Source organism: Trichoderma virens (genome assembly GCF_000170995.1).
Source record: "Trichoderma virens Gv29-8 chromosome Unknown TRIVIscaffold_5, whole genome shotgun sequence".
Taxonomy (NCBI): domain Eukaryota; kingdom Fungi; phylum Ascomycota; class Sordariomycetes; order Hypocreales; family Hypocreaceae; genus Trichoderma; species Trichoderma virens.
This window is the reverse complement of record NW_014013744.1, coordinates 2,248,491-2,274,231: the sequence shown is the minus strand read 5'-3', so window position 1 is coordinate 2,274,231 and position 25,741 is coordinate 2,248,491. Positions and strand designations below refer to the sequence as shown.

The window sequence follows — 25,741 nt, the reverse complement described above, 5'->3', positions numbered from 1 at the left end:
ATGTATTTGGCTGAGACGATCGTTTCGCATAGTGCCTCACCGGTTACAAATAGCCTTTATTTCTCTCCGCTGCTGCCTCCAAGTTCTTGGGTCATCTCACTCGTTCAGACACTTATAACCAGTCACAAACATGCTTGAGCAAAAGGTCGTGAATTTTGAGCCGGGAGACGGCTTCAGCATCGTCGGCGCCGAGATCTTTGTCGACGAGCAAGACTACACTGGTGTCCACATTGCGGCAAATAATCTGTCGGAAGATTTTACCAAGGTCACCGGGCAGCGCTGCAATCCCATTGTCAAGACTCGCCCTTCGGCTCCGCCGGCTAGATCATGTATCGTCATCGGCTCTCTCACTAAATCGCCCACGATCCAGCTCCTAAAAGAGCAAGGCAAGATTGACCCTAGTCAAATTGAGGGCAAATGGGAATCTTGGATCACAACGGTTGTACATGAGCCCTTTGAGGGCTATGATGATGCCCTTGTCATCGCTGGGAGCGATAAACGAGGAACCATCTTTGGAATCTACTCCCTCTCGGAGCAAATTGGCGTGTCACCGTAAGCATATTCTCAAACCACGTATTAAAAGTGAATTCTGACAAAGTATCAAACAATAGATGGCATTGGTGGGCTGATGTGCCTCCGAAAAAGCAGCAGCAAATCTATGCTTTGCCTGTGACCACAAGCAATGGCGAGCCCAGTGTCAAATATCGTGGAATCTTCATTAACGATGAATGTCCTGGAATGGACAGCTGGGTACACGAAAAATTTGGTCCCACGTTTGACGCCAACTTGTATCATTACATCTTCGAGCTTCTCTTGCGCCTCAAGGCCAATTTCATGTGGCCCGCAATGTGGAGAGGATATCCATATCCCGGGCGGTCTTTCTTCGTAGACGACCCCAAGAACCAGGAGCTTGCAGATACTTATGGTATTGTCATGGGAACTTCGCACCATGAGCCGATGCAGAGGGCCATGAACGAGTGGTCTACGACTCAACCAGGCGGCACTTGGAATTGGGACACAAACAAGGAAAAGGTTACGCAATACTTTGAAGAGGGAGCCGAGAGAGCTGTACCATATGAGTCCTACTTCACCATGGGGATGAGAGGCGAAGGTGATGTACCAATGACTGGAGGAGATCCTGTCAAGATCCTCACCGAAGTGCTGAGTGTACAAAGAAACATCATCAAGAAGAATTATGGCAAGGAAGATGGCGTCTTGCAGCTCATGGCACTCTACAAAGAAGTGCAGGGATACTATGAAAAGGGACTCGTGATCCCTGATGACGTGACCCTCTTATTCGGCGACGACAATTTTGGGAACCTTCGTCGTCTTCCAACGGAGGAGGAGAATAAGAGGTCTGGTGGCTCGGGTTTCTACTACCATTTCCAATACACGGGATACCCGCGCTGCTATAGGTGGATTAACAGCAATACTCTAGGCAAGGCCCTTCATCAGCTCCAGCTGGCTCATCACCGAGGCGCCAATCGTATTTGGGTCTTCAATGTTGGAGATTTGAAGCCTGTTGAGATTCCCATGAGTTTTGCGTTTGATTTGGCTTGGGATATCAATTCCATCACGGCCACTACTCTGCCGCAATATTTTGAGCATCTTGCTACTCGGGAGTTTGGCGAAAAGTATGCAAGTCGGATTGCAAAATCCTGGTATGACTTCAACAAGCTTGTGGCGATTCGCAAGCAGGACCACATTGATGCATCTACCTTTGTCATTCAGAAATACCACGAATCTGACAACATCATTGCGCGATGGCGAGAACTCATGGGAGAGACTCAAGCCATCTACTCATACATCGACGAGGAACACAAATCTGCCTTCTTCCAGCTCGTGCTTCATCCCGTCAAAGCTACATACATTTTCACTCAAGTACGCGTGGCCCAATACACGAATCAGCTTTTTGCCAAGCAGCGCCGAAATACGACCAATGCCCTGCTGAAAAAGTGCATCAGTCTCATGGATGCCGATCATGATTTGTTTGAAGAGTATAATTCTATTTCAGATGGTAAATGGAACCTCATGCTTCGCCAACCTCATTATGGCTACGGCGATACTGGCGCAGAACCATCACGCAACATGATTGATGGACTTTGTTATGTGCAGACAAGAGAAGATTCGAACCCGAGCGTTGGTCATATGGGAATAGCAGTGGAAGGCATCGAAGGCATTAATCCCGGCCATATCAATGAGGATTCTGACAGAACCCATCCATCCCGCGGTGGCCTCGAGCCTGGAGTGACTCTGCCTTTCATCACTCCTTATGGAGAGCAGACTCGCTACTTTGAGGTCTTCCATCGCGGTACACAGGAGTTTTCCTGGGAGGCTCGGCCACAGTATAAGTGGATCAAGCTTTCTCAGTATCAAGGCCATCTGAACCCCCGAGATGACGATATCAGGGTTATCATCACCATTGACTGGGCGGAGGTACCCACTGATTTTGACGCCAAAGTCATGATCGAAATCATTGGTACTCGTGATGGATACGAGCAAGTCCACATGACTGTGCGTAACAGCCGAGTCCCTGCAGACTTTGAAGGGTTTGTCGAAGAGAGTGGGCACTTGGCCATCGATGCCGGCAATTGGGTTACGGCACCATATATTCAGCTTCCTGCTCTCGGGCGGCCTATTGCCGGAGCTGTCACTCTTCCACTTGATACCGACTTTAGCAAGCCAGATGATATCCCGTTCCTTAAATATCCGATTTATGTCTTCTCACAACATGACAACACCAATCTCGAGCTTCAGTTCAACATCACTCTTGAGACTGAAAAGGCGAGCAGAATGCAGTACGACGTGCGCTTCGATGGAGGGGCCATCAAAACATTCCGTCTGACTGAAGATGAATCGAATGCTGATAACCTTCCCAAGAATTGGGCCACGGCTGTCATGGACTGTGTCTGGAAGAAGGGTCATAACTTGGGCACAGTGAAGAAAGGTAGTCACACGATTGAGGTGCGATTCCGGAGCCAGAATATCTGTTTAGAGAAGCTGCTTATTGATCTTGGGGATTTGCGGTACACGTACCTGGGGCCGCCGCAGAGTGCCTTTGTCAAGAAGGGGGAGAGCCAGGCTGTGAATGTTATAGGGCAATTGGATAGCCTGAAGATTGATTTGGGATTTTAAAGGTAATTTTTTTATAAGTTGTCACTGAGGGGACCTATCAGTTGCTTAATTCTCTCAAGAGCTCTTCTATATTTGCGTATTTATGGCTTCATTATCCAGCTGCCAAAACTTATTCATTGAATTACACAGCGATACTTTTGAAGCATCAAGTAGCTCGTTTCGCTGGACAAGGTGGATTTACAGGTCGTCTCCGATGCTATTACATGCAATTAGTTCGCGAGCCTGCCAGACACCTTTGACATTGATCAACTTACCGTGCAACAAGCTTCTTCGCGCTGACTTTCCGGTCATACAGCGCCTGCACACCACTTACTATGCCATTCAAGCCGTCTGGAAGCACTTCCACTGGGTGAGGCTTGATTTTGCCATCTGCCAGCAAGTGGCTGAGATACTTGTAGAACCAATATGCAAACTCCTGGTCCACCTTTGCTTGGTCCTCAGTGACACGGCCCCAAGTATCGCCATGAGCTGAACCAACCATTGTGCCGGAAAGCTTCACGTTGTCAGGGAATTTCCAATTCGAGCCTTGGACGGGATCGACCATGTTGATGGTGCCGCCGCCAGATGCGACAAGCACTTTGGTGATGGGCTCGTAGCTGACAGGGTCGGACACAGAGTCAAACGCAAGCTTGATCTTGGCCGATCCTGCGGCGTCAATGATTTTCTGGACTACATCTCCTGTTCGGTAGTCGATGATGTGGTCTGCTACGTTGAGCGACTTGACAAAGTCGATTCCGTTGCCAGCAACGGTGATGATGGGGCTGAGATTGCTCAGCTTGGCGAGTTGAAGAGCGAAAGCTCCGACAGCCGTGGCGCCGCCCCAGATCAAGATGGGAGTCTTTTCGGCAGCAGGATCTTGGAGGGTTGTTGGAAGTGGTACTTTTAGGCACTGGTATAAGGCGATGGCGGCTGTCATAAAGGCCAAAGGAAATGAAGCGCCAGACTCGAAAGAGATGTTGGGGGGCAGGTGAAACGTTGTGGACGCCTTGACAATGGTATATTCGGCGTAGGTGCCGTGGGGATGGAGCATCTGGTGAAAGCCTGCAACGCGGTCTCCTGGCTTGAACTCGAACACTTCTGAGCCTACCGCTTCGACAACACCAGCGACATCGTCTCCAGCGTTGAATGCTTGTGATTCATCATATCCTTTGGTAGCCTAAGGACAGAAGACCGTAAACATCATGAGTCGGACCATTTGGGGAGTTAATTTGTATTATCATACCTTCCAATCTTTTGGATTCAACCCCGCATATGCAACCTTGATGAGAACGTCCTTTGGTCCTGGTTTCCTGCTAGTATGTTAGTGAGAGTTTGAACTAAGCTTAGAAGATAACTCACGGGATATCTGTTTCCTTGATAATGCCACCATACTTGGGTTTGGCGTAGATGAAGAGTTCCTTCATATTGGCGGCTCTGGTTTATTGAGAAGAGATGGTGACTGGGATAAGAATCGTAGAGGCGATAATTTGTGCACGTATGCTAGGACAATTAGGAGAATGAAAAGGGCTCTTATAAAAGACTTGGCGACCAAGATGAGTTTTGAGATTTTATTGAGTCCGCTGTGAAATTATTGAGTGTCTAGCTACTATTGAGTGCTTCTCCTTCAGCTCAATCGTTCCGACCAGTCAAACCCCGCCTCGGAATTAAGGCTGGTGGACATGGATAGGGTGGTATTCTTTGGGTAACCAGCATTACAATATACAGGGCCTATTACAGACAACTGCCGCTAAACAAGATTTGAAGCAGCAATAGTAAGGAGGAATGGGATAATTTACAAGATTGCTATGTCTAAGCCGGCTTGTTTGATCTCCCGACTACGCTATATCGCAAGTTGAGAAAGATCGCGCCTCCACACATTTGTGATCGCGTGATATGGTGCCATGTCAATGAGCATCGTTAAAAATTTGTCAGCGACAAAGGCCAATTCCGACGTTTTTATATCCACAGTAAATCCATGGAGTGTTGCGGAGTTTGAGAGGGAAATGTTATCCACTCTTCGGAGTATTGTTCGAGATCTTGGATTACTATCTTTTGTGGAATAGCTGGTCATCATCTTGTAATATTCAAGGCAGGACTTATTCTGACCAAAAAAATGGGTAGTCAGGTGGCTATGCTTTCATTTCTTATAGCTAATGGATGAAACCAAAGAGATTAGCCTTGTCCGAGTAAACAGAATAGTATTGAGTCCAAAATAGCAGTAGTATCGTTGATATAAACCAAGCTATCGTCGCAACTTTAATCGTTCATGCACAATAGAATCGGTTGTCCCTCAAAATATGATCATTCCGAAAATGAAGGATGTTGAGTTGAGATATCTGTGCTGTCGAAAACTTGCCCAACGATAAATCTTCTCCTATAGCTCATTGACATTCTTTTTTACACTTGTCACAAATTTCCGATGCTGTTGTCTTGATATTTTCCCAGGCAAGGTTCTGGCACTGCGGCACGGCGAAACTGTTCAAGACAAGCTCTGGAGGGCCATTGACAAACCACCAAGTGCAGTAGTCCCACACTGCTCGGCTGGTAGTATCAACATCAATGATGTGGCCGAGTCCATTGCAGAGATCGCCGTAGTCAACGCAGGCGGCATTCCTGCAGGGACAAATGAGGAATATTCGTGTTCTGGTACACATTGAAGTAGAGGCTTTGCGTTCAGAGGAACGGGTGAGAGCTTTGTCTGTTTGGCGGAGACACGGCATCGGACAGCATAAGAGGACGATTGCTCAGTTTAATATTTTCTTAGATTCTCTGAATGATGATCATTCATCCGGGCATAACACTGCTTCACTCATTGCTCCTGTTCATATGAACATGAACAATGAGCAGTTGGTGCTCTATATCGTGAATCGTATGATGGCATCCATTTTTTAACGCTCATTATAAAATACTGATGAGCTGTCATCTGAACTTGTGCGACAGAGGCGTTCTTACTGTGATTATAGACTAGGTAAGTTCCGACGTCGGTGGGGAGATGGATGGTAACACAATGACCAATTAAGCATGGGTCAGTAATACGCTCCTTACAATACGTAGTATCAATAGCAGTAAGTATGACAGAAGTGAAATTAAGTAATCGAATCATCATAATGGACAACATTTATATCGGCACATAACAAAAGATGTGCTATTGGTCATATCAACATCTACAAAACTCCGACAAAGTAATCTAATACGAAAGCGTAAACCCACGATAATCGTTGTCCACCACATCTTGAAGAGCCTTCCTGTAATGAACCAGGCCCCCTACCCAGAACAGAATTTGGGGTGTCTTTCCTTCAACGTTGGCGCCAAAAACATAAGACTTCTCTTTTCTAAAGAGGTTCTTTGTTCCAAGCACGCGACACGCTTCCACATAGTCATTCTCAGCTTGCTGAGTAGCCTCGACGAGAACTAACTTATCGGAGGCGTCTTCCTTTCTCTTTGATTCGGCCTTCAATATTAATCCAGAGATGAACTCGACCTGAGCCTCGATTGTCGGCGGGAAGTTGTTGAATGGCGATAGAGGTCCCACGACCAAGAACATGTTGGGGAATCCTGCTTCGGACACACCCAAGTATGAAGTCGTTCTTTCAGCCCAATGCTCTTTCAAAGATTGCTGGCGACCATTAATAGTGAGAGTGGTGTAATTGCCATCAGCAACCTCGAATCCAGTCGCAAAAATGATGACGTCCAGCTCGTGCAGCTTCTCATTAGTGCGGATACCTTGCTCAGTGATTTCCGTAATGGGGGTCTCTCGCAGATCAACAATATCCACATGCTTCTTATTAAATGTCTCATAGTAATCGGGCGCAGTAATAGGACGTCTGGCATAGTATCCATCCGGAGACAGCTTTCGAGCCTTCACGGGATCTTCCACGATCTGGGAGATCTTCTTTCGAATAAACTTGCAGGCTTCCTCATTGGCCTCTTCACTAGTTAAGATATCGGAAAAGGCAGAAAACATGAATCGGAATCCGTTGCCTTGCTCCCAAAGGGACTCGAAGACACGCTCGCGCTCTTCCGCGCTGACGCTCATGGCCGGCACGGTACTCTCTTTCACGTTATGCGCAGCCCAGCTGTTCCGGACACCGTTCCAAATCTCGTCGTAATTCTTGTTGATGTTGTCTCTGAATTCAGCAGAGACTGGTCCATCACCGTTGGGAACGACATATTGTGGTGTGCGTTGGAAAGATACGAGCTGCTTCACTTCATCGGCAATTGCAATCGTAATTTGGACTCCTGTTGAGCCGCTGCCAATGACACCGACTCGTTTGCCCTTGAAATCGTAGTTTTCTGGCCAGTTTCTGCAAAATTTGTAAGAACCTCTCCTCAGCCTATCATGCAGAAAAAAGCGTACCCTGTGTGATATTTTTCGCCAGCAAATTTCTCGATTCCAGGAATAGCCGGATAATTGATCTTGGAATAAGTTCCCAAGGCAGTAATCAAGTATCTAGACTGAATAGTCTCTCCAGAAGAGAATCGAGCAGTCCACAGAGATGAATCACTGTCGAATGATGCGGATTCTAATTCGGTGCTGAATTGCATGTACTTTCTCAAGTCATGACGCTTCACCACGTGTTTTAGATAATCCAAAATCTCCTTCTGAGATACATAGTGCTTTGGCCATGGGTATGTCAATAGATCCTCCTTATCCCAGCTATATCTGTAAACTTCACTGAGAGAATCACTATTGGCTCCAGGATACCTGTTCCAGTACCATGTACCGCCAACGTCGGAAGCCTTGTCAATTAATTTCACCGAAAGTCCTATCTCCTGGAGCTTATAGAGCTGGTAGATTCCTGCGAATCCAGCTCCAACGACTAGGGCATCGATTGACTGCATTGTAGATTAAGAATGATTGGGTGAGTTTTGTAGAATGGGTAGATGATTCGATGGTTTGTTTGAGAATTGTGACTGAGAAGTATCCGTTTTATAGTAGAAGTGTATCCACGTAGTATCGTAAGAAAGTGATATTATTAATATTAGCATTTATCAGTATATTTTTAAACACATACCCACGTAGTATTGCAAGAAAGTGATATTATTAATGTTTAGCATTTGTCAGTAGATTTTGAACGAGTATCTATATAGCATCACGAGAATGTGATATCATTATCATTAGCATTTGTCAGTAGATTTTTGAACATACATCCACTCAAACCTTTCTCGGATGGCTAATGGTCTCTCAATTGGAGATATCTACCGGCATATTACACAATATCTCACGCATGTAGAGCCATTTCCATTCTTGGTAATACATCTTGGCCAGAATCCTTCTCCTTTCACCGCGTTGGTGGAATTGGCTATCTGCGGAGCCAACGGCACACGCCGTTTAGGCATTAATCAAATTACTGGATGCATTCGTTTCGGCGTTAGCCAAGAGGATCAGGGATCGGGTGATATCCAGTAATTCCGCATGGTACCCCCATATCCACATAGCTGATTAATCGTAGTCACTGTGCTATTCAACCTGTTATTGGTGCAATAATAGAGAACTGAAGAAGATACACGGGCTAATGAATGTCAGATATGGGTTACAAGATACTACGAGATGAGGATGCATAGTCTAATAGAACAAAAATATCGCAGCACCTCACTAAAATAGTGTTTACTCATGGTACAATGCTTTATAATATCCAAAATGATAACACGTTGATTTTGTTGCCTCATAAGTTATCATTAGAAACAATGGTATATTTATGTAATTTATGCTCATTTCTTGTGTCCTCTCGGGTTCTTCCCAGAGATACCACGAGTCTCGGCCGTGTAGCTCCCCATTTCTTTTTGTTCAATTAAGAAAGGCAATATTATGGCACTTTTGCTTCTCCATTTATCTGAACTAGTACTGGCAACGCCGTATATATCATGTTTGAGTCCAATTTCACCTTAAATTGATTGGAAAGCATAGAGTTAAATGTAACGTATTGAAGTCATTTCATTTGGATTCGATAATTCTTGGAAATATTAGGAGAATTGGCATGAAATGACATTCCGCAGTAAATAGGCATAGTCTAACCCATTTTGGAAAACGATTTGGCACATTTCTTCCCCAAATGGGAAAATCCATATTATTCAATATCTGGCCCAGGCAGCCCACATAACGACCTGGAGTAAGCTGATATTTTGAATAACAGACGGAATCAGTGTTTGTAACCATCGCGGCACTGAAGGAGATCCAAGTAACATAATAGTACTTGAAATATACGTCAACTCATCGTGGCTTAAGATACCAAAGACCACTACGTACCTTGAAAGAACTCTCAAACGAGAATCTGATCTAATTAAGAGCAGACGATGAACATATCCCGACAGATCTGATGAAATCATTATTTTCCCAGAGAGCCTCTGTGCCAGGCACCCTCCTAATCACCGAATCTAATCTCACATCAAAGAAAAACGATGATCTGCGAAATATGCCGGGGCTTTCCACTCGTAAACAAACAGCTGCTTGGAAAACGATTGTCGAAGAAATCCACCTGAGAGCAAGCTTCATCTTTGCACAACTACGCGTTATAAATGGCGAAATGGTTGAAAAGGAGGGAGCCGATATGAGAAGTACCAGCACTCTGGCCTTGGAAACAGGTCTCCATACATCAAAAGATATGACTACTAAATAAATCAAGGATACCGTACAGGATTTTTACAAGCTTCTAAGAATGTAGTCGGCGCGAGTTTTGAAGGTGTGGAACTTCTTGGTGAAAATGGCGACTTTATCGACACTCTATTCAACGGGATACCGATCAAAGTGAAAGCCAATACAGTGGCAGCGTTGAGAGTCGGGCTCGCTTCGTACATGAGGCCATGAAAGCTGTCGCTCATGCAATAAGGATTAAGCACGTTGGGCTTTGCGTGAGCCCAGAGGGCACTTTCTAGGACATACGATTGAGGGAGATTGCCACTCTCTAGTTTACAAATGTTATGAAAAGGGTGGATAGCTTGGGTATCGCGTATATTCACTTGAATGAACTACACTTCGCAGATCAGAATGGTGTTCGGGAAAATGAACGGTTGGGATTTGCGTACAACGCTTTCAGAGGGCCGATCCTTGTAGAAGGTGGTTATACGTCAAAGCTAGCCCAGAAGCTTGTCGATGAACGACATCCTGATAAAGATATTGTGCGTATGTTTGGAAGATATTCCACATCAAATCCAGATCTTGTTTTCAGTATGGATATTGATATAAGTTGACTCTTCAGAATTTCCCCTTCAGACACCATGCTATGTTGTTTTCTGCTAGTGAAAAGGCTCTTTCGAGTTATGAGAATCTTCTCCAAATGACAAGATTGGCGGCAAAAAATCACCCGTTTTTCGATACAGAACTTACATATGTTTGCTCACATGTGCCCCAAGGACTTGTAGTCTGCTACGTTTTCCTACTTCCGAAATAGGAAATAAGATGATCTGTGGTATTTTCCAAGACGGGAAAGACTCTTTGTTAGCTCACGGCGATGCGGGGCTCCCGCGAAGTTCCGAGATGCGCGTATTCTGCCCTTGTTAGCAATTCTACTAACCGCGCTGCCCGGGCGAGGGGGCAAATTGAAGGTAAGATGGAAGCGATTCCGAGCTAGAACCAATGAACTCGGGCACCGCCTGCGAGTAAACTTCCGCTCTTTTGAGGTTCTCAACGGAGATGAGGAGCTAAAATTGGTTCGATAATATCCCAAAGACGGCTCATCAGATCACTGGGACGAAAAATGGTGGATGTGTTTGTAAGGGATAAGTGGTATTCATTAATAAATACAAGAGAAATATGGCAAGATATTGCGAGGTTACACTAGAGCTTTGAAAGAATTATATACGTCATTAATACGTGCGCTAGAAACTTGTGCGCTCTATCTATAGTGTCTATGTGCCATTGCATCACTTTTTGCAGAAGTTCTCCTGGTCAGCCTGCATCCCCTTAAATACCCAATCCGCATGATGCTTCTGGTACTTTGCGGCGCCTTCTGGGTCATCGCTCTTAATGCCCAACACCTTAGGAATGTGGAACCCTTTAGTGATAGCAGATCTTGCACTCAACATCGCTTCCCACTTCTGCAGATTTGGGAAAAGGTCCAGTGGAACGTCCACATAGGGACCAAAGATTACCCAAGACAAGGCCGCAATGTCTGCAATCGAGATGTGGTCTCCGACTAAAAATCCAGACTTGGATTTCGAAAGTTGAACATCAAGGACATTATAGAGCCGCTTTGTTTCAGTGACATATCGGTCAATTCCATACTGAATCTTGGTAGGAGCATAGCGGAGAAAATGAGATGCCTGGCCTTGCATGGGACCAATGCCTAAAGAGCGACAAAATGGTTAGTTGGCCGGCCAGATATTGTAATTGCAAATTAGAGAGAGGGGTGCCAGAGGGGCTCACCTCCATGCTGGAAAAATAGCCAGTTGTTACATTCATAGTACTCTCTGCTGCCTTTGGGAAATGAGAGTTTATGCTCGGGATCATAGCGATCAGTCAGATATTGCAAGATGCTTCCACCTTCAAATACTCTAATTGACTGGCCATCGTCGAATGTGTCTACAATGGCAGGAATGCGGCCATTGGGATTAATTTCCAGATACCACGGTTCTTTTTGGCGAAGAGTACTGATGTCAACATGCTCTAGTTCATAATGCAGTCCGAGCTCTTCTAGTGCCGTGGTGATCTTAATTCCATTGGGGGTTGAGTCTGTGTACAGCTTGATATGTGGTTGGGGTGCCATGTTGGAAGAACTGTGAGGACCTAAGTGGTTGATGTGAAGAAGTGAATGCTTTTGGATCAAACCGCTATTTCGAAAGTTGTTGGAAATAATACGGTATTTAAGGATGAGAGCCTAGCATATATATACCTATCTTAGGCGAGTTTGATGGGATCCAAGAGTGCCAGCAAACAGCTGCTTAGAAATACGCGCAGCAAGTCGTATTGTACGTATGTTATGGTCATTAGTCAATATAAAAGAGCTAACTCATTTCTAATTGCCTGAGATATAATGCGAGAAGTTTAGTACGTTCCATCATTTAACATGCGATGATCTCATAATCGGGACAGCTCATGTTCTTTCAGGCAATTCTTTGCACACACATCCTATTTCGGACAAGAGCACCTGAATTAGTTACAAATCCACACAAGAAGGTATGTATTTCAGGCAAGCAAGCAATAAAGGAGCTGAATAATAGACTACTATTTGGCTAGTGAAGTATATCCTTTATCGCTTCCTTTCTCAATTTATAATTACTGCTGTTGAATTGGCTTTACTGTGGCTTTATTAAGCAGCTACAGCAGAGAAAGTATTTCCACTGGAAGCAAAAGTAACGCACACAACTTAGACGGTAAGTAACATAATAATTAATATCTAAAAGCATCATATATCGTCATCTTATCGGTGATATGATCTTTGCCAATACCCTCGTTAACTGTCTTCATCAGTCTAATAGCGACGACCCTGATTGTGGTCACTAGTGAATTAGTTCTAGCGCCTCAGTTTGGATTTAAATACTCGCCTTTCCTACTGAAAAAGCTTCCAGCTGAGGTGGTACCCTTCTGGTAAATGACTTTGTCCCATAAACATGCATGATTCTGAGTATTAAGGCATCATTGCATTTGGATGATAGGATACTTAATCCGTGAGGGCGCCCGCTTGGAAGCAGATAACCCAAAGGCATCGTGCCAATAGGATACCCTATGTGAAGTTTTAGTATAGCTTTTCCAAAAGACATGCCTTTGTATCTCCATACCTGAAAAGGATGCAGTTTTATGGAAATCACTCTCGGTCGGTGCTATGATAACATCGATGCCGTATTCCTCCAGTACGCGATCTATGCCATCGGGTCCGGCAGCCTGGCGGACATCCTTGACGGCATCGTCTACTACAGAAGCCGGAATGTCGCACTTCAATGCATTAATCAAGGAGTTTTGATTCGGGCAAACTAACTAACATGTTAGACTTCGCACTATACCAAATGACTGGATGGGACTTACGACCTTCAGAAAATTCCAGGTCAGGATGCTTTTCGCTGAACTCCACGATATCTTCGAGCGAATGGACTTCTGTCTCGGCTAGATCACGTAGATAATCGTCAGCGAGGCGCTTCCATCCGCCATCTTCATTGGGATTGGCATTAATTTTACGGCGTGATCTTCCTGATTCGACTGAGACTTACATCGAATTACATTGTAGCTGCTTTGGCCTTGGAAAGTATACTCCGAAGGTTTTTTTATCTCAATAGGAAAAACAATTTTTGCTCCTAGGAGGCTTAACTCGCTCATAGCGTAATTCCAATGGTCTCGCTGCAGGTGGTTGGCTTCTCTGGTCCTTGTCAAGGGCGTGGGTAGATATACTCGCTGCTGCAGGTACAAATCGTCCGGTTTGAGACATTCTGGCGAATACAGCCAATCACTGACGTCGACAAATCCTATACGAACGCCATTAAGAGAGTCTGAAAAAATTGCTGTTAAACTCTTTCCAGCCAATGGACTGTCAGGTACAGTCAGAAAAAGGATCTCGGTCAGTGCTGCAAGATCTTGGGCTGTTTTGGCCATTCCACCGAGGCTGTCAAAAGCATTTGTCAATTTAAAGACACCATCACCCGAAACCATATCTATTGTCGGCTTCAAAGCATACAAAGATGCTCGAGCCGCTGGAGTTTGGAGAGATCCATCTGTTTCCGCCCCAATCGACCAAGGGGTAAAACCGGCTGCGACGGAGACTGCGGAACCGCTAGATAAGCCTCCTGGTTTCTATCAAAACGTAATTGGTGAGTAATAGCAAGAATATACTAGACAATGAATACTGACACTATGTCAGAGCGAAGTTTCACCGGATATGACTCCCCCAACGATGTAAGGAGATTGGGTCTGGCCGCCAATTGGGGACCAAACTGTGGGACATGGTCCCCTGCATCCAACAGGTTAGACATTTTGATAAAGTATTTTATGAAATGGTGACAGGTGTTTAATTATTGGTTCAGAATTCCTATGACATCAATTAGATATATTAGAGCTTGCCGTGCGAGAATTGACTACTCACCGATAGATTTGCTTTTTGCCAGAACGATGATTCCATGTTTAAGAAGCTACAAAATGTATCAGTTACTCAAATACGTATATGGTAAGTTGAAATCCATATGACACGTCAAGGCACTAATATGTGTAGTGACATGGCGCTATGTTGGGCCCTTTGGTGAATAGGCATTGCAACACTTGTGACCTCCAGTTAAACTGGAGTAGAAGAATCCATATAGCGCTCTGAAACAATGGGTTTGAACTCGTTTCGCCTTACCACGTCAACTACCAATGCGTTTCTTGCTGGCCTAGCCTTTGCCATGGCGTATGATCCTAGCGTAGTCCTCATCCCAAGCGATGGGTCGGTATTTATCGTATCCTTCACATGTGTAAAATGTTCAACTCCATTCAATTAACAACACGAGAGAACTAAGGGTTGGTAATACCTTAATAACGATGGGAATTCCATGATAGTCTCCGCGGAGATTGCCAGCTGCTCTCTCGGCATCCAACGTGTCTGCAAGTCCCAGGAGCACCTCTTCAGGAGCGACGTCAATGAGCGCATTGAGCACCATTCCCTGCGCGTTATGTCGCTTTATTTGACGCAAGTAAGCCTGGCAAATAGCTCGAGAAGTGATGAGCGCTTTGTCAAGCATGTTTTTGAGGTCCGTCACAGTTATCTTCAGAACATCAATATCTCCTAGAGCTCTAATTGAGGGGTCCAAAGGCATATCGCTGCCAACATATCCCGGAGGTTTAGGCAGATGCACATCTCTATTCGCACGCAGCTTGTGTGGTGACTGGCTTGCCTCTGTCTTGGTGCGAGTTAATCCCAGCCATTGAAACCAGCGCGAGATGATTTGAAGCTTGTGGTTGGCCATTTTGGTCTACTCTGTATAGATGGAAGTACTAAGGCTGCAGTTCTTATGTCTCCTGGAAGAAATGTAGTCGAAGTATCTTTTGCTGCAAATTCTTTCGCAGTGGTCGTAGCTAGCTACCGAACAAAACAGACCCAACTCCGACTTCTGCCAAGTCAATTACATACGTAAGCCCAGATATGGTCAACTAATCATTGCATTAATTTGTTGGATGATACGTAGTCCACGTATGGAAACTGCCTATGTTATGGGCAAGCCTGCAGAGCTACGAGCGCATTGTGGCCTAATCTCAGGTTCTTGCATGCCTGACACAAACAAACAACCTGAAGATCGAGCACAGCCCACTAACCTCGCAACATAATTATGGATCTGAGAATACCTTTAAACTGTATGCATTTACGTACCTGTTCAAAGTCCATGAGTGTATTTCTTGTAACGTACGCCCAGAGCGTAGGGCCACCGCACTACGTAAAAATTGAACAACTCCTTTCTGTTTGGGGTCATCTCAGAACCAACTTAGAATTAATGCCAACAAAACCGAGATACTGAATCACAGGCTACATGATGGTGTGATGATCAGTCGAAATCGTAGTATATATATTGCCATCTAGCTTGATGATGTGCCCCCCACCATTACACAACTTGCAATCAACGAATTATGGCACAAACAAGCGAATCAAGAAAGGCTTCCGTGATCCCGTTTGACTCATCTTGCTTTGGCCTGAGTGTCCGTACAACTTCCCGAACTTTATTCTCTAACCCGCGTATCTCATCTTCACTGGTATCATCCGTTAATTTTAGAGCTTCACCTAGCATGAAGCAAATTCGCCCTATTTGAGGACTCTGTGGGTCAGTTTGCTCAAGTATCTGAAGTGCCTCTCGAAATTGTTGACTGAGGGGGCCGTCAGTATCCATACTTGCATTATTGACCACTGGGGAGGGGGCTCACATCGCATCCTTCATATTTTTTTCCGCAAACGCAACGCGTCCCAGCTTGTAGAGACAAGCTACAGCTTCTGGGTGATATTTGACTTTACCAATTTCTTCGTACTGCTTGAGAGCATGCGAAAACTTCTCATGGCCAGATTGAAAGTCTTCCTTGGCAAAGTAGTAATTCCCCCAAACAATCGATAGACTGATAGCAAAACTTAGTAGATCTTCAGCAGGCTTTATATTTGTACCAACACTTACTGTCCGATAAGTAACCAGCTCTCAATATTTTTGAAGTATTCCAGTAGTCCAGGAAATAATATTTGTGCTTCCTCGAGTTTATTCGTCGCTACCAGAATCCTCGCTAATGTCAAAAGTCTCTTTTTAATTTTTGTCTCCCGAGACTTCGATTCTGCGTGCTTCAAGCAGACTTCTAGGGATTGTTCTCTGTATTCAAGCGCCTTATCGAATTGCATGTTGCTTTCGTATGCCAAACTCAAGTTATTAAGAACGCCTGAAATTTCTTCGTCATCTTCGGGAAGTTTCGACATCCGTATTTCCCTGACCTTGTGGAGTTTTTCAATCTGTGAGTCAAAGGAACACCGGATTCCATCTAGAATAGCACTGGTGTTTAACATATGGGCATATATGACTTCGACTTCAACTAATTTAAGAATTCTTGATCTCTCACACGCGTCAATGCCACCGACTAATATTTCTTGTGCCTTTGAATAGAGCCCTTTCTCGAATAGAAACCTAATCTTGTCAGTCATATCTGATATCTAGTGCCAGCTCTAGCGGCTAGACTATGGCTAGTGGAACGTACCATGCACAGTTGCTAAGAAGCCTGATATAGTTTAAAGATGGCTTGAGCCGGCAAAACGTGGAGGTATCAACATAATGTCTGTTTAGCGTGACGATGTGATCAACTAAGGGCTCCGCTTGCTCCCAATTTTCGTGCATGTACTGGCCTTTGTCCTGTTTAGGAAATGCCTGATGCAAACAAAATGTTACTTGATCAAAAGCAAGCTGTCGTTGGCTGTTACTTAGAAAGTGTTGAAACTCTTTTTGAACGAGTCTGTGAAGCGAGAGACTTTGTCTTTCAGGATCCCTTTCTATCAAGGCCCACTCCAGCAGGGGAGCTTCCGCTAACCGCAACCTAAATTTCAGGCATCAGTAAACAAGAGTGAGAAACTGGGGAACGTTTGTTGACACACTCAATATCGTATGGCCAAAACAACGTATCAGATAGGCGTTCGGATTTTGCGATTTCTGGTGCAAGTAGTGCCTCAGGAACTTCCTCCGCAGTCAGATAGGATAGCATTCCAAGTAAAGCTATTGCTCTGGGTGTCTCAGAGAGCTTCTCAAACGGAATGCCCCATACTTTTTGCATGTCTTTGAGATAACCCCCACATTCTCCAATAAGTAACGTATCTCTTGATTTCTCCCAAGTAAGTTCAACCAGTCTAGCACATTGTTCAATGGGAAGTTTGCATGAGCGAATAAAGGTAGCCACGCGTACAATGGCAAGTGGATGGCCTCCAAGGAACTGGTTGAGCTTTGCGGCGGAGATATTATTCAATTCGACCGTCTTGTCAAGAGAGATATGATCAAGCAAACAACCTATTGCCTCTGTTTCGGGAAATACTGGCACCCTTATTGCATAAGGCACATAGTTGAAGCCGTGATGTCGAAAAACAGATGTGTAAATGATAGACCCAGATCCTTCATAAGGCAAGAAATCGTGGGGAAGTAATACATCATATACGTTATCAAATATAAGGAGCCATGGTGTATCTGTAATATCATATCTCAGTATTTTACATTGTATACATGAAAGGTGGATTTGTGACAAGAAGAGGTAGGGGCACATTTTACCGGACTGCCCTAATTTTTTTCGCACAGCTGTTTTATTTTGGAAGCTATCCGTTTGCAACACGTCGCATAGTTTCAACCTTGCTGCTGCTTCACGAATACTTTGGTTGGCAGAACGTTCTGTTTCGGACGAGATCCAGAGTATGATTCCATATTGCTTTCGGTATCGGTGTGCGTACTCGAGGGCAATTTGGGATTTTCCATTCCCACCCATGCCATAGAGAGCCAGTATATTAGTCTCATCGGGCTCTCGTCTTTTTCGAAACCACCTTTCAATCTTTTGCAATATGCGTTCACGACCGACGAATTTGGTGTTTTGAGGCGGTAACATGATGACGGGGTCGAAATCTGAAGAGTCAGAAGACGTGTCGCTGTAAAGGGAGCTCGTCTCGGGCGGATACATATCCATATTTTCGTCTTTTAATGGTTTGTGTGGTGGAATTATCTCTTTCTCTCTGCAGCATAATCCAGGAGATTGAAGGTATCCTGACATGGTTCCAGGTTTCAAGTTACTCATATTCGTCTCCTCTGTGCTAAGAGAATCAATATTTGTCGGGAGATAGTTATCTATAGATGAAAAACGTCGGAATTGATGCTGAAGCTCAGCTATATATAGCCTCGCTCATGGATAACGAGGCGGTTGCTGTGGCATGCTGCTAAGTACAATGGCGTTGGCTTGCATCAACCATCTTTGACATGGGGGGGTGGCGATGCCAATATTGTACTCGTACGCTTTGAGTTTCTTTGATCCAGTCATCGAGCGCCCCTTGGTCTTATTGCCAACAAACTCATTAGACCAACAAATCTACCGCACGGACTTCAAGCTTACCCCCGCCGCATTCGATTTGGAATCTCCTCTTCCAGAGAGTCCTTTGTTCCAAAAAGTAACATTGCCACCAGTTACCGAAATACAACTTGACTTCGGTCCATAGGTACTAGTCACAGGTATATTTCTGCTGCAGCAGAATGCATATCGGCGCTTAAGGCTCTCCGCTAATAGAGGTACCACGGTATGTATGGGGAGGTACCTAGATTTGTAGCATTTTTAGCATCGTTGGGCTGGATGTTACGGAGCATTCCATTGCTATTGCTATGGGGTGCAATGTGGAGTGCCAGGAGCAACTACGCCTGGGTCTCAAAAATCACTTGTGAAGTGTCTTAATTTATCCCTCATAAAATCATGCAAGATGGCTACATTTTTGAAACTCAAAGCATTAAAACTGCGAACGGCAAGTAATACAGTGATTACTCGGGCACACGCCGCATACAAAGCAAATGAACTTTGGGTTCCTTTGATATGGAGTCATATGATGTTGCTGCCTAACGGCGAGCAAATGCCTAAGCGACGCAGGATTGAATATAGTCAAAGAAGTTTTATCAATGGAATTCATATGCATGTCCATTGCCAGTAGCTGAGCCGTGCATAACCCACCTCGATTAGTTGCCCCATCTCAAAACATGATTCAAATGTGTCACAGCCAGTGACCAATCCCTTTGACATCTTTGATAACTCTTCATTCAAACAGAAAAAATGGTGCTACAAAATCCAACTGTCCTCATTACGGGAGCAAACCGTGGTATTGGGTTACATCTTTGCAAAGAGTTCATTGTCAAAGGATATACCGTCTTCGGATCGGTGCGCCCGGCGAGTCGTGATGATGCAAGTGTAGAAGAGGTAATGTTCATCCTGCTGGTTTGATTGCATGAATGCTGATCAGGCTATGCAGTTGAAAAATACCGGAGCGAGCATCATTGAGTTAGATGTCACGGATGAAGACAGTATTGCTGCTGCCTTTGACTCCTGGGGTGATAAAACTCTAGACATCTTGATCAACAACGCCGGTAACTTTCCCACAACAAAATATTACTGGCAAACCTGGAGCCAGCTAAGTCTTTAACTAGGAGCTCCTCCGCCTCCCAGAATGTGGAATGAGGTCACATCTGAGGCTTTGATCGACAAATTTCGTGTCAATACCGTGGTAAGTAGTAAATCATCGGTTACGGCAATGTTTAAACAGCCGCCGCTCACAATTTTCGTCGCCAGGGGCCTTTCTTAGTCTCTAAGGCCTTCATGCCAGCTCTTCAAATGAGTACAAACCCGAAAATTGTCAACATAGCCTCAAATTCAGGCCAGATTGCTGGTAAGTAATAACACGATTAGAATGCTCATGCAATGAGAGATTCTAAGGCGTCGAGTTATATCATGACAAACTACTTCCAACTACACATTGTGAACGGGGGCTTAGATAGCTAACTCGCATTCTAGCAAAGACTGACGGAAAGTATATGGCGTACAGTGTCTCCAAAACCGCTCTCAACCAAGTCACCAAGTCTCTGGGTATGCAGATGGAGATGATTGGGAGCAAAGTCTTAGTTGTTGGTATTCACCCTGGGTATATTCCAACAAGACTCACCAAACATGTTGGGCCAGATAAGATGGAGGTGCAAATTCCCAAGATTGTTAACACAATCAGAAGTTTAGACTCCTCACAGAATGGTGGATTCATGGACGCCGAAGGAAATCCTATGGAGTATTGATTCACTAGGAAATGGAGCTGGAAGCAAGGTATAAGGTATCATAGGGTAGTTGCGAATCGCAGCTGCATATCCCCTGGACGATCAAGGCTTACTTTGCTTGATCATCCCAGTGAATTTGATCATTCTATTTGTACCAGCCAGAATTTGACCAAATGCCCCTTCTCTACCTCAATCTAACTTTTTAGCCATTTAATGACTAGTCATACAAAGATTCAGCCGCCACTCTCCTCGTTTTGAAGAGAGAGTAGATTATTATTGATACGAGCGCATATTTATTACCCAATGTAACACAACTCAAGACTGATTAAGAACCAGTGAGTAACGGAGGGGTGTGAGTAACAGAAGAGTGAAGTGTTGAAACTCCACCTAGAGAGGAATTTATTTTCTTTGTATTTGGGTGAGAAAGACGACCATTATTACTCCGATGTCTCGTATTATACCTTCATCAATAACCTTGGTGTTAGTATGGTGCAGTTCTGGGAACTACTTTGGAAAAGATAGGCACACAAAGGGCTCTATACAGTTGATCTAGGCGTCCGCGTTCACCGTCAAATCTACCCAGGTAAAGTACTCCATATATCTTCAGCCCCTCCAGCCTTCCACAAGCGGATTCTCCTTGTGACCATCTACCCCCGGCCGCGCCCTGTAAACTAAGCGAGAGCAGGCTTTTTGAGGGGAAACATTATCTAGATGGAGCAAACTCGTCCGGATAGCTACGGAACGTACTGCTGCGATAGTTTTCCGCACGCACCGGGGCGGCCGAAAAACTTCGACGGTGACTTCAAATAAGAAGAGGTGTCAATATCCTAGATATATTAGCAGAGAGAGCGCATAATTTAGGTAGTGAGTGAGTGACTCTATCATCACCTTGACTGTATGTAAGAAAAGAGTGGCTCTAATCAAGATGCATAAATTGCAGTGATGCTGGAAGTGAAAATACCCACTATCTCAGGTCAAGAAACCCACTAGCTACGACTCTAAATTATGGATGTCTTATGGCCCACTGAAATATCCGCACTGTTACCCTTTGCCCAATAGACTGCTGCATGCTTTCATTGCATTTCTTAATCATCTCTCACGCCATACCGCAAAGCTGATATTTTTCATTCCTTGACCTTAATGAGATCCTTGGATAAATAAAAAGCTTAGACACGTCGGACAAGTCCAGATTTAACATCGTAAAGATAGCCGCTCGCATGCTCCCTCAACTCACGGCGAATAATTCTCGATGCCTTCAGTAAACTGACATCGTCACGAACGCTTTGTTCCAGACTGTGGCTATTAGGTGACTATTTCCGACCAATGTTTGATAGGAGAGCTCACTCTGTAATGACCGGAAACACCAACTGATTTACATCCTCGACAGAAACCCCATCTTCCTTCAAGACGTGGTCATGAATCTGTTTCTTATCCATATAAGTAGCTCCGCAATCTGGGTTATATAACGAGTTGAAAGATATTTAGTTCGCGCTCAATATAAATTCTGGGTTTCTGCGTACCTGTATGGTGGATCACCATGATCTCTTTGAGGCTACCGAGAAAGCAGTCTAAGGAGGTAACTTGGGTGATTATGGGAGCCACTCTACCACCCCCGACTCGGAACACGGCAGCATCTATGAGTATGTTAGCGATCAAGTACATAATAGAGTCCCAGAAATCCATTGTACCTCCTGGTAAAAGACGCAAGAACTCTTCAGGGTTGCATCTTGGGTCAAGACAAGTTACTTGAGATCATGTGAGTAACGTGGCCGTGATTACATTACATATCATGAATCTTACTTATCAGTATTGAAGGTCGTTTCTGACCTAAATTTTCAGAGAAGAATTGGTACGGCCTGTGGGTCACGGCAAAATCTCTGTAGCCAAGGGTTGAGCAGATTTTCACGATGAAAATATAGGATCCTCATACCTATTTCGCTCAAGGATTTCGTCAATCAGAGAGTCGGCCATTGTTTAATATGAATAAGATAGAATGGAATATTTTGTTTTAACTTGATTGCCAATGTAGTTGTATATCCTCATATGTTATTAGACATCTAGGTATGTAGTCAACCTTTATATATTCCGACTTTGTTGCTTCGGACTACCCCTAAAGAAGGGGTATCTCTAGTCACTCCATAGAGTTTTTAGCGCGGGTATCAATTGGATTGCCGGATTCTTACATTCACTGCTTTGTGTGTTTACTAAACGTATAATCGAAGCATCAACGGTTCAGAGCTGATGTGGCGCCGGCAATCAACGTGCAATATTACTTGCGACTTACATTGGGCTTCATTGTCGTAGGTGGGGTTTAACCAAAACAGGAAACCGGTGCCCTGGCAGATCTATGAAGCTTCTATCCACAGGCATGGAAATCAAAGAACTGGAATCATTCGTAAAACATGTATATGGCTCAGGAGAGGGTCAGATTCTTTTATTTCGTTGATTTTTTTATTTTCCCCTTTTCCATAAACGAAAAGGTTGGCTTCCTATTACCTACGAGCCCATCTACCTGTGTAAGAGCATCAACTCTTTAAGGCGGACGTGTTTGAGAAAAGGATAGAGTAAATACAATACATGAAAATAAGCGCAGTGAAAATTCCAAGAAGCTTTGAATGAGAAAAAGTATCGAATAGCAATTGCAAATTATTTCAGTCTTAAAGTTTGGATTCTTGGGATTACTTGTCTCCATCCCGCGCCAGTCTAGAAGAAGAAGAGTATGCGAACATGGCTGAGGCAAGAACGATTTTCTGGGAGAAGAAGGACAGCGTTCCGTTCATATATTTCCAATCTCATGTATTCGACATTTGGTGTTGTCCGTGAATGTATTGTGCAACGCACACGTTCGGTAACTTCCGAAACATGAATTCCCCTTCGTCAAATACACCGCACTACTTCGTACTAATTATTCATGATTCCTGTACATTCGCATCACCATCTCTTTATGGGTTTATGGTCCCCTGGTACGCTGCAATTTGGATACCCCAGTGTAGGATCAAATAGCCTATTCACAACGTGCAGCAGAGGATCATTTGGAATCTTTTTTCCTAGGAGGTAGCAGTTGGTACTTCTATATATCAAGAGCAGCAGACGTCAAAAAGGTGAAGGCATATACTACTTCAGTTTAAATCACCAGATAGAAAACAATCATGTCAGACAAGCCAAAGATCCTCATCGCGGGTGCCGCAGGCCGTACCGGTAGCATTGCTACCAGGATGCTTCTTGAAAGAAGGTATCCTGTTCGTGCCATGGTCCGCAAGGAGGACGAGCGTTCCCGCAAACTCGCAGACTTGGGCGCTGAGATCTTCGTCGGTGACTACCTCGATCTCCGCTCTGTGCGACGTGCATTTGAAGGAGTAAAACGCGCCTACTTTGTTTACCCCATGCAACCCGGCCTCGTGGAAGCGACAGCAAACTACTCCATGGCAGCTATAGAAGCCAAGGCTGAGTTTATCCTCAACATCTCGCAGCGGACATCGCGCCCAGATGCTACCAGTGATTCAGCGATGCATCACTGGCTTGCGGAACGGGTTTTTGACTGGGCACCCATTCCAGTGACTCATCTTCAGCCAACGGCCTTCAATGAGTGGTTGACCGTTATGCAAAAGCTCATTCTTCAAGGCCGTTATGCGGTTCCATTTGGTCCGAAAGGCCGCTTTGCCCCGATCTCGTGCGAGGACCAAGGAGCTGTTATCACGGAGATTCTAGCCGACCCCTGGTCTCATGTGGGACAGACTTATCGACTCCTCGGACCCGTAGAGCTGACACCTCCAGAGATCGCCGAGATTGTTAGCAAGACTCTTGGCAAAGAGATTCGCTACGAGCAAATCACCGGGGAGCAATGGGTCCGAGAAGTGACGGGCCAGGACATACCGTACTTGTCTCAGCATGTCCAGGGTATTGTCCCGATGCATGAAAAGGGGCTTATGGATGGGACAAACGACGTCGTGGAGAGGATTACTGGACGCCGTCCGGAGACAGTGGAGGACTTTGTCAAGAGATATCGCGAAGTCTTCGGAGGATAAATGTACCCGGGAAACCCGAATATGCTTGATATGTTGCCACTGGCTTTTGTACTGAAAACTTCTACATGCTTTGGTGTATATGTATCTTCCTCTATGAAGACTTTTATGGATGCATCAGAAACTGTACATTTCGTTGTATAGATAGCAGTACCTAGACATGAGATAGCTAGAGATGTATACTCATGTATCACCAAGTAGCAGCATTATCTTATAGTATACAGTAAATAATACGTGTTGATCAGTGTCTTTCACACGCAATACACTACCAGCTCTACTGGCTCTCCAATTGTTTCGACATCGCATCCCCCAAACTCAAGGTCTATATGCTAATAATAAGTTGAATGATTTGAAGCCAAGGCATTCCGTACAGAACTACGGTAAGATATGCATTTATTTTATTTGCCCATGTACATGTGGTTGAAGTGAAGTTGCAACGATGTTAATGAGGGGCGGTATTCGGAATCCCGAACATGAAGGCGAGACGAGATACATCGTTAAATGCCGGCCACCGGTGATTCTTACCTAACAATAGACACGCTGGACACAATCAACGGCCACATGTGACGCTAAGAGAAAGCTTTGTCGTCAAATGTATACATGTTTGCTCAAACTTGTAGCATTTTCAAGCTTTCACCGTGCGCCAGCTAGTCTTATATAAGTTAAGTTTATTCCATTCGTAGGCATCAAACAAGCATATCCGACGTGGTGTAGTGGCTAGCATACCGCGCTTTCACTAGAAAGTCCCGCGGCGATCCGGGTTCGACTCCCGGCGCCGGAATTGAATTTCTTTTTTGCTCGTTCTTTAAGCCTTTTCCTTTTACTTTCTCGTCTTTTTCTTTTTCCTTTTTCTTTTTTTTCCCCTCGGTGTGGGATGTGATCGTCTAGTATGCAGTTTGTTCGTTCAAGAACTGATTGGCATCATTTCAAGGACGAGCCGGTGTGGTGACTTGGGGCGTTATACAGAGCATGTAGATGCTCTGGCCTGATACATTTTACGTATGTAATTGATTCAATACCCTTGAATACCACTGCTTTGCGCAGTGTGATAAACACGGCCGTAAATAGACGCACGAATGAACGATGCCTCGGAGGAAAACTCCCGAGGGGACATGCAAGGAGCATGCCGTATTTGGTGGGTGTCGAGTGGGCGTCGTGTAAAAGCCTCGACACCCACTGGCTTTGAGGTGGGTATTGATGCACGTATCTACTCATGAGTAAAGACACCAAAGTGCTGGGCATTAACACGTACACCAAATGTATAAAGAGGAAGCGCCCCGCAGTGCCAAGTTGAAACCTGGCATCTGCATATCTACAGGTGCTTTGCATGTAACGCTGTGATGAAAGAACATGGCCGCCTCGTCACCGCGATCTCCAGACACCGCCAATCTCCATGGAAGCTACTCATGGAGAGAAAACAACAC

The 25,741-nt window shown here is 44.8% G+C and overlaps 9 protein-coding genes across 9 annotated transcripts; 4 read left to right on the top strand and 5 right to left on the bottom strand.

Moving 5' to 3' along the window:
* Window positions 1-130: 130 nt before the first annotated feature.
* TRIVIDRAFT_45439 (uncharacterized protein) lies at window positions 131-3,135 on the top strand (the record flags this gene model as incomplete). The annotated part of the gene is made up of 2 exons (XM_014102633.1): window positions 131-552; window positions 612-3,135. 2 exons carry the CDS (start codon window positions 131-133, stop codon window positions 3,133-3,135), a joined length of 2,946 nt encoding a protein of 981 aa, XP_013958108.1.
* A 177-nt stretch (window positions 3,136-3,312) lies between these two features.
* TRIVIDRAFT_221156 (uncharacterized protein) lies at window positions 3,313-4,538 on the bottom strand (the record flags this gene model as incomplete). Its single annotated transcript, XM_014102632.1, has 4 exons — window positions 3,313-3,331; window positions 3,390-4,291; window positions 4,358-4,424; window positions 4,474-4,538. 4 exons carry the CDS (start codon window positions 4,536-4,538, stop codon window positions 3,313-3,315), a joined length of 1,053 nt encoding a protein of 350 aa, XP_013958107.1.
* A 1,763-nt stretch (window positions 4,539-6,301) lies between these two features.
* On the bottom strand, window positions 6,302-7,956 carry TRIVIDRAFT_67551 (uncharacterized protein; the record flags this gene model as incomplete). The annotated part of the gene is made up of 2 exons (XM_014102631.1): window positions 6,302-7,418; window positions 7,472-7,956. The coding sequence occupies 2 exons, from the start codon at window positions 7,954-7,956 to the stop codon at window positions 6,302-6,304; spliced, it is 1,602 nt and encodes a 533-aa protein (XP_013958106.1).
* Window positions 7,957-8,923: 967 nt separating this feature from the next.
* Window positions 8,924-10,302, top strand: TRIVIDRAFT_190803 (uncharacterized protein; the record flags this gene model as incomplete). Its single annotated transcript, XM_014102630.1, has 4 exons — window positions 8,924-8,970; window positions 9,401-9,696; window positions 9,750-9,859; window positions 10,021-10,302. 4 exons carry the CDS (start codon window positions 8,924-8,926, stop codon window positions 10,300-10,302), a joined length of 735 nt encoding a protein of 244 aa, XP_013958105.1.
* Window positions 10,303-10,974: 672 nt separating this feature from the next.
* TRIVIDRAFT_58020 (uncharacterized protein) lies at window positions 10,975-11,816 on the bottom strand (the record flags this gene model as incomplete). Its single annotated transcript, XM_014102629.1, has 2 exons — window positions 10,975-11,396; window positions 11,477-11,816. 2 exons carry the CDS (start codon window positions 11,814-11,816, stop codon window positions 10,975-10,977), a joined length of 762 nt encoding a protein of 253 aa, XP_013958104.1.
* Window positions 11,817-15,918: 4,102 nt separating this feature from the next.
* Window positions 15,919-18,187, bottom strand: TRIVIDRAFT_221152 (uncharacterized protein; the record flags this gene model as incomplete). The annotated part of the gene is made up of 5 exons (XM_014102628.1): window positions 15,919-16,108; window positions 16,165-16,659; window positions 16,730-17,062; window positions 17,121-17,700; window positions 17,782-18,187. 5 exons carry the CDS (start codon window positions 18,185-18,187, stop codon window positions 15,919-15,921), a joined length of 2,004 nt encoding a protein of 667 aa, XP_013958103.1.
* Window positions 18,188-19,309: 1,122 nt separating this feature from the next.
* TRIVIDRAFT_147230 (uncharacterized protein) lies at window positions 19,310-20,316 on the top strand (the record flags this gene model as incomplete). Its single annotated transcript, XM_014102627.1, has 5 exons — window positions 19,310-19,453; window positions 19,506-19,620; window positions 19,681-19,757; window positions 19,823-19,919; window positions 20,045-20,316. The coding sequence occupies 5 exons, from the start codon at window positions 19,310-19,312 to the stop codon at window positions 20,314-20,316; spliced, it is 705 nt and encodes a 234-aa protein (XP_013958102.1).
* A 1,145-nt stretch (window positions 20,317-21,461) lies between these two features.
* TRIVIDRAFT_221150 (uncharacterized protein) lies at window positions 21,462-22,266 on the bottom strand (the record flags this gene model as incomplete). The annotated part of the gene is made up of 6 exons (XM_014102626.1): window positions 21,462-21,588; window positions 21,640-21,748; window positions 21,816-21,929; window positions 21,984-22,040; window positions 22,096-22,172; window positions 22,226-22,266. 6 exons carry the CDS (start codon window positions 22,264-22,266, stop codon window positions 21,462-21,464), a joined length of 525 nt encoding a protein of 174 aa, XP_013958101.1.
* A 1,178-nt stretch (window positions 22,267-23,444) lies between these two features.
* On the top strand, window positions 23,445-24,320 carry TRIVIDRAFT_67545 (uncharacterized protein; the record flags this gene model as incomplete). Its single annotated transcript, XM_014102625.1, has 1 exon — window positions 23,445-24,320. One exon carries the CDS (start codon window positions 23,445-23,447, stop codon window positions 24,318-24,320), a length of 876 nt encoding a protein of 291 aa, XP_013958100.1.
* Between the last annotated feature and the right edge of the window lie 1,421 nt (window positions 24,321-25,741).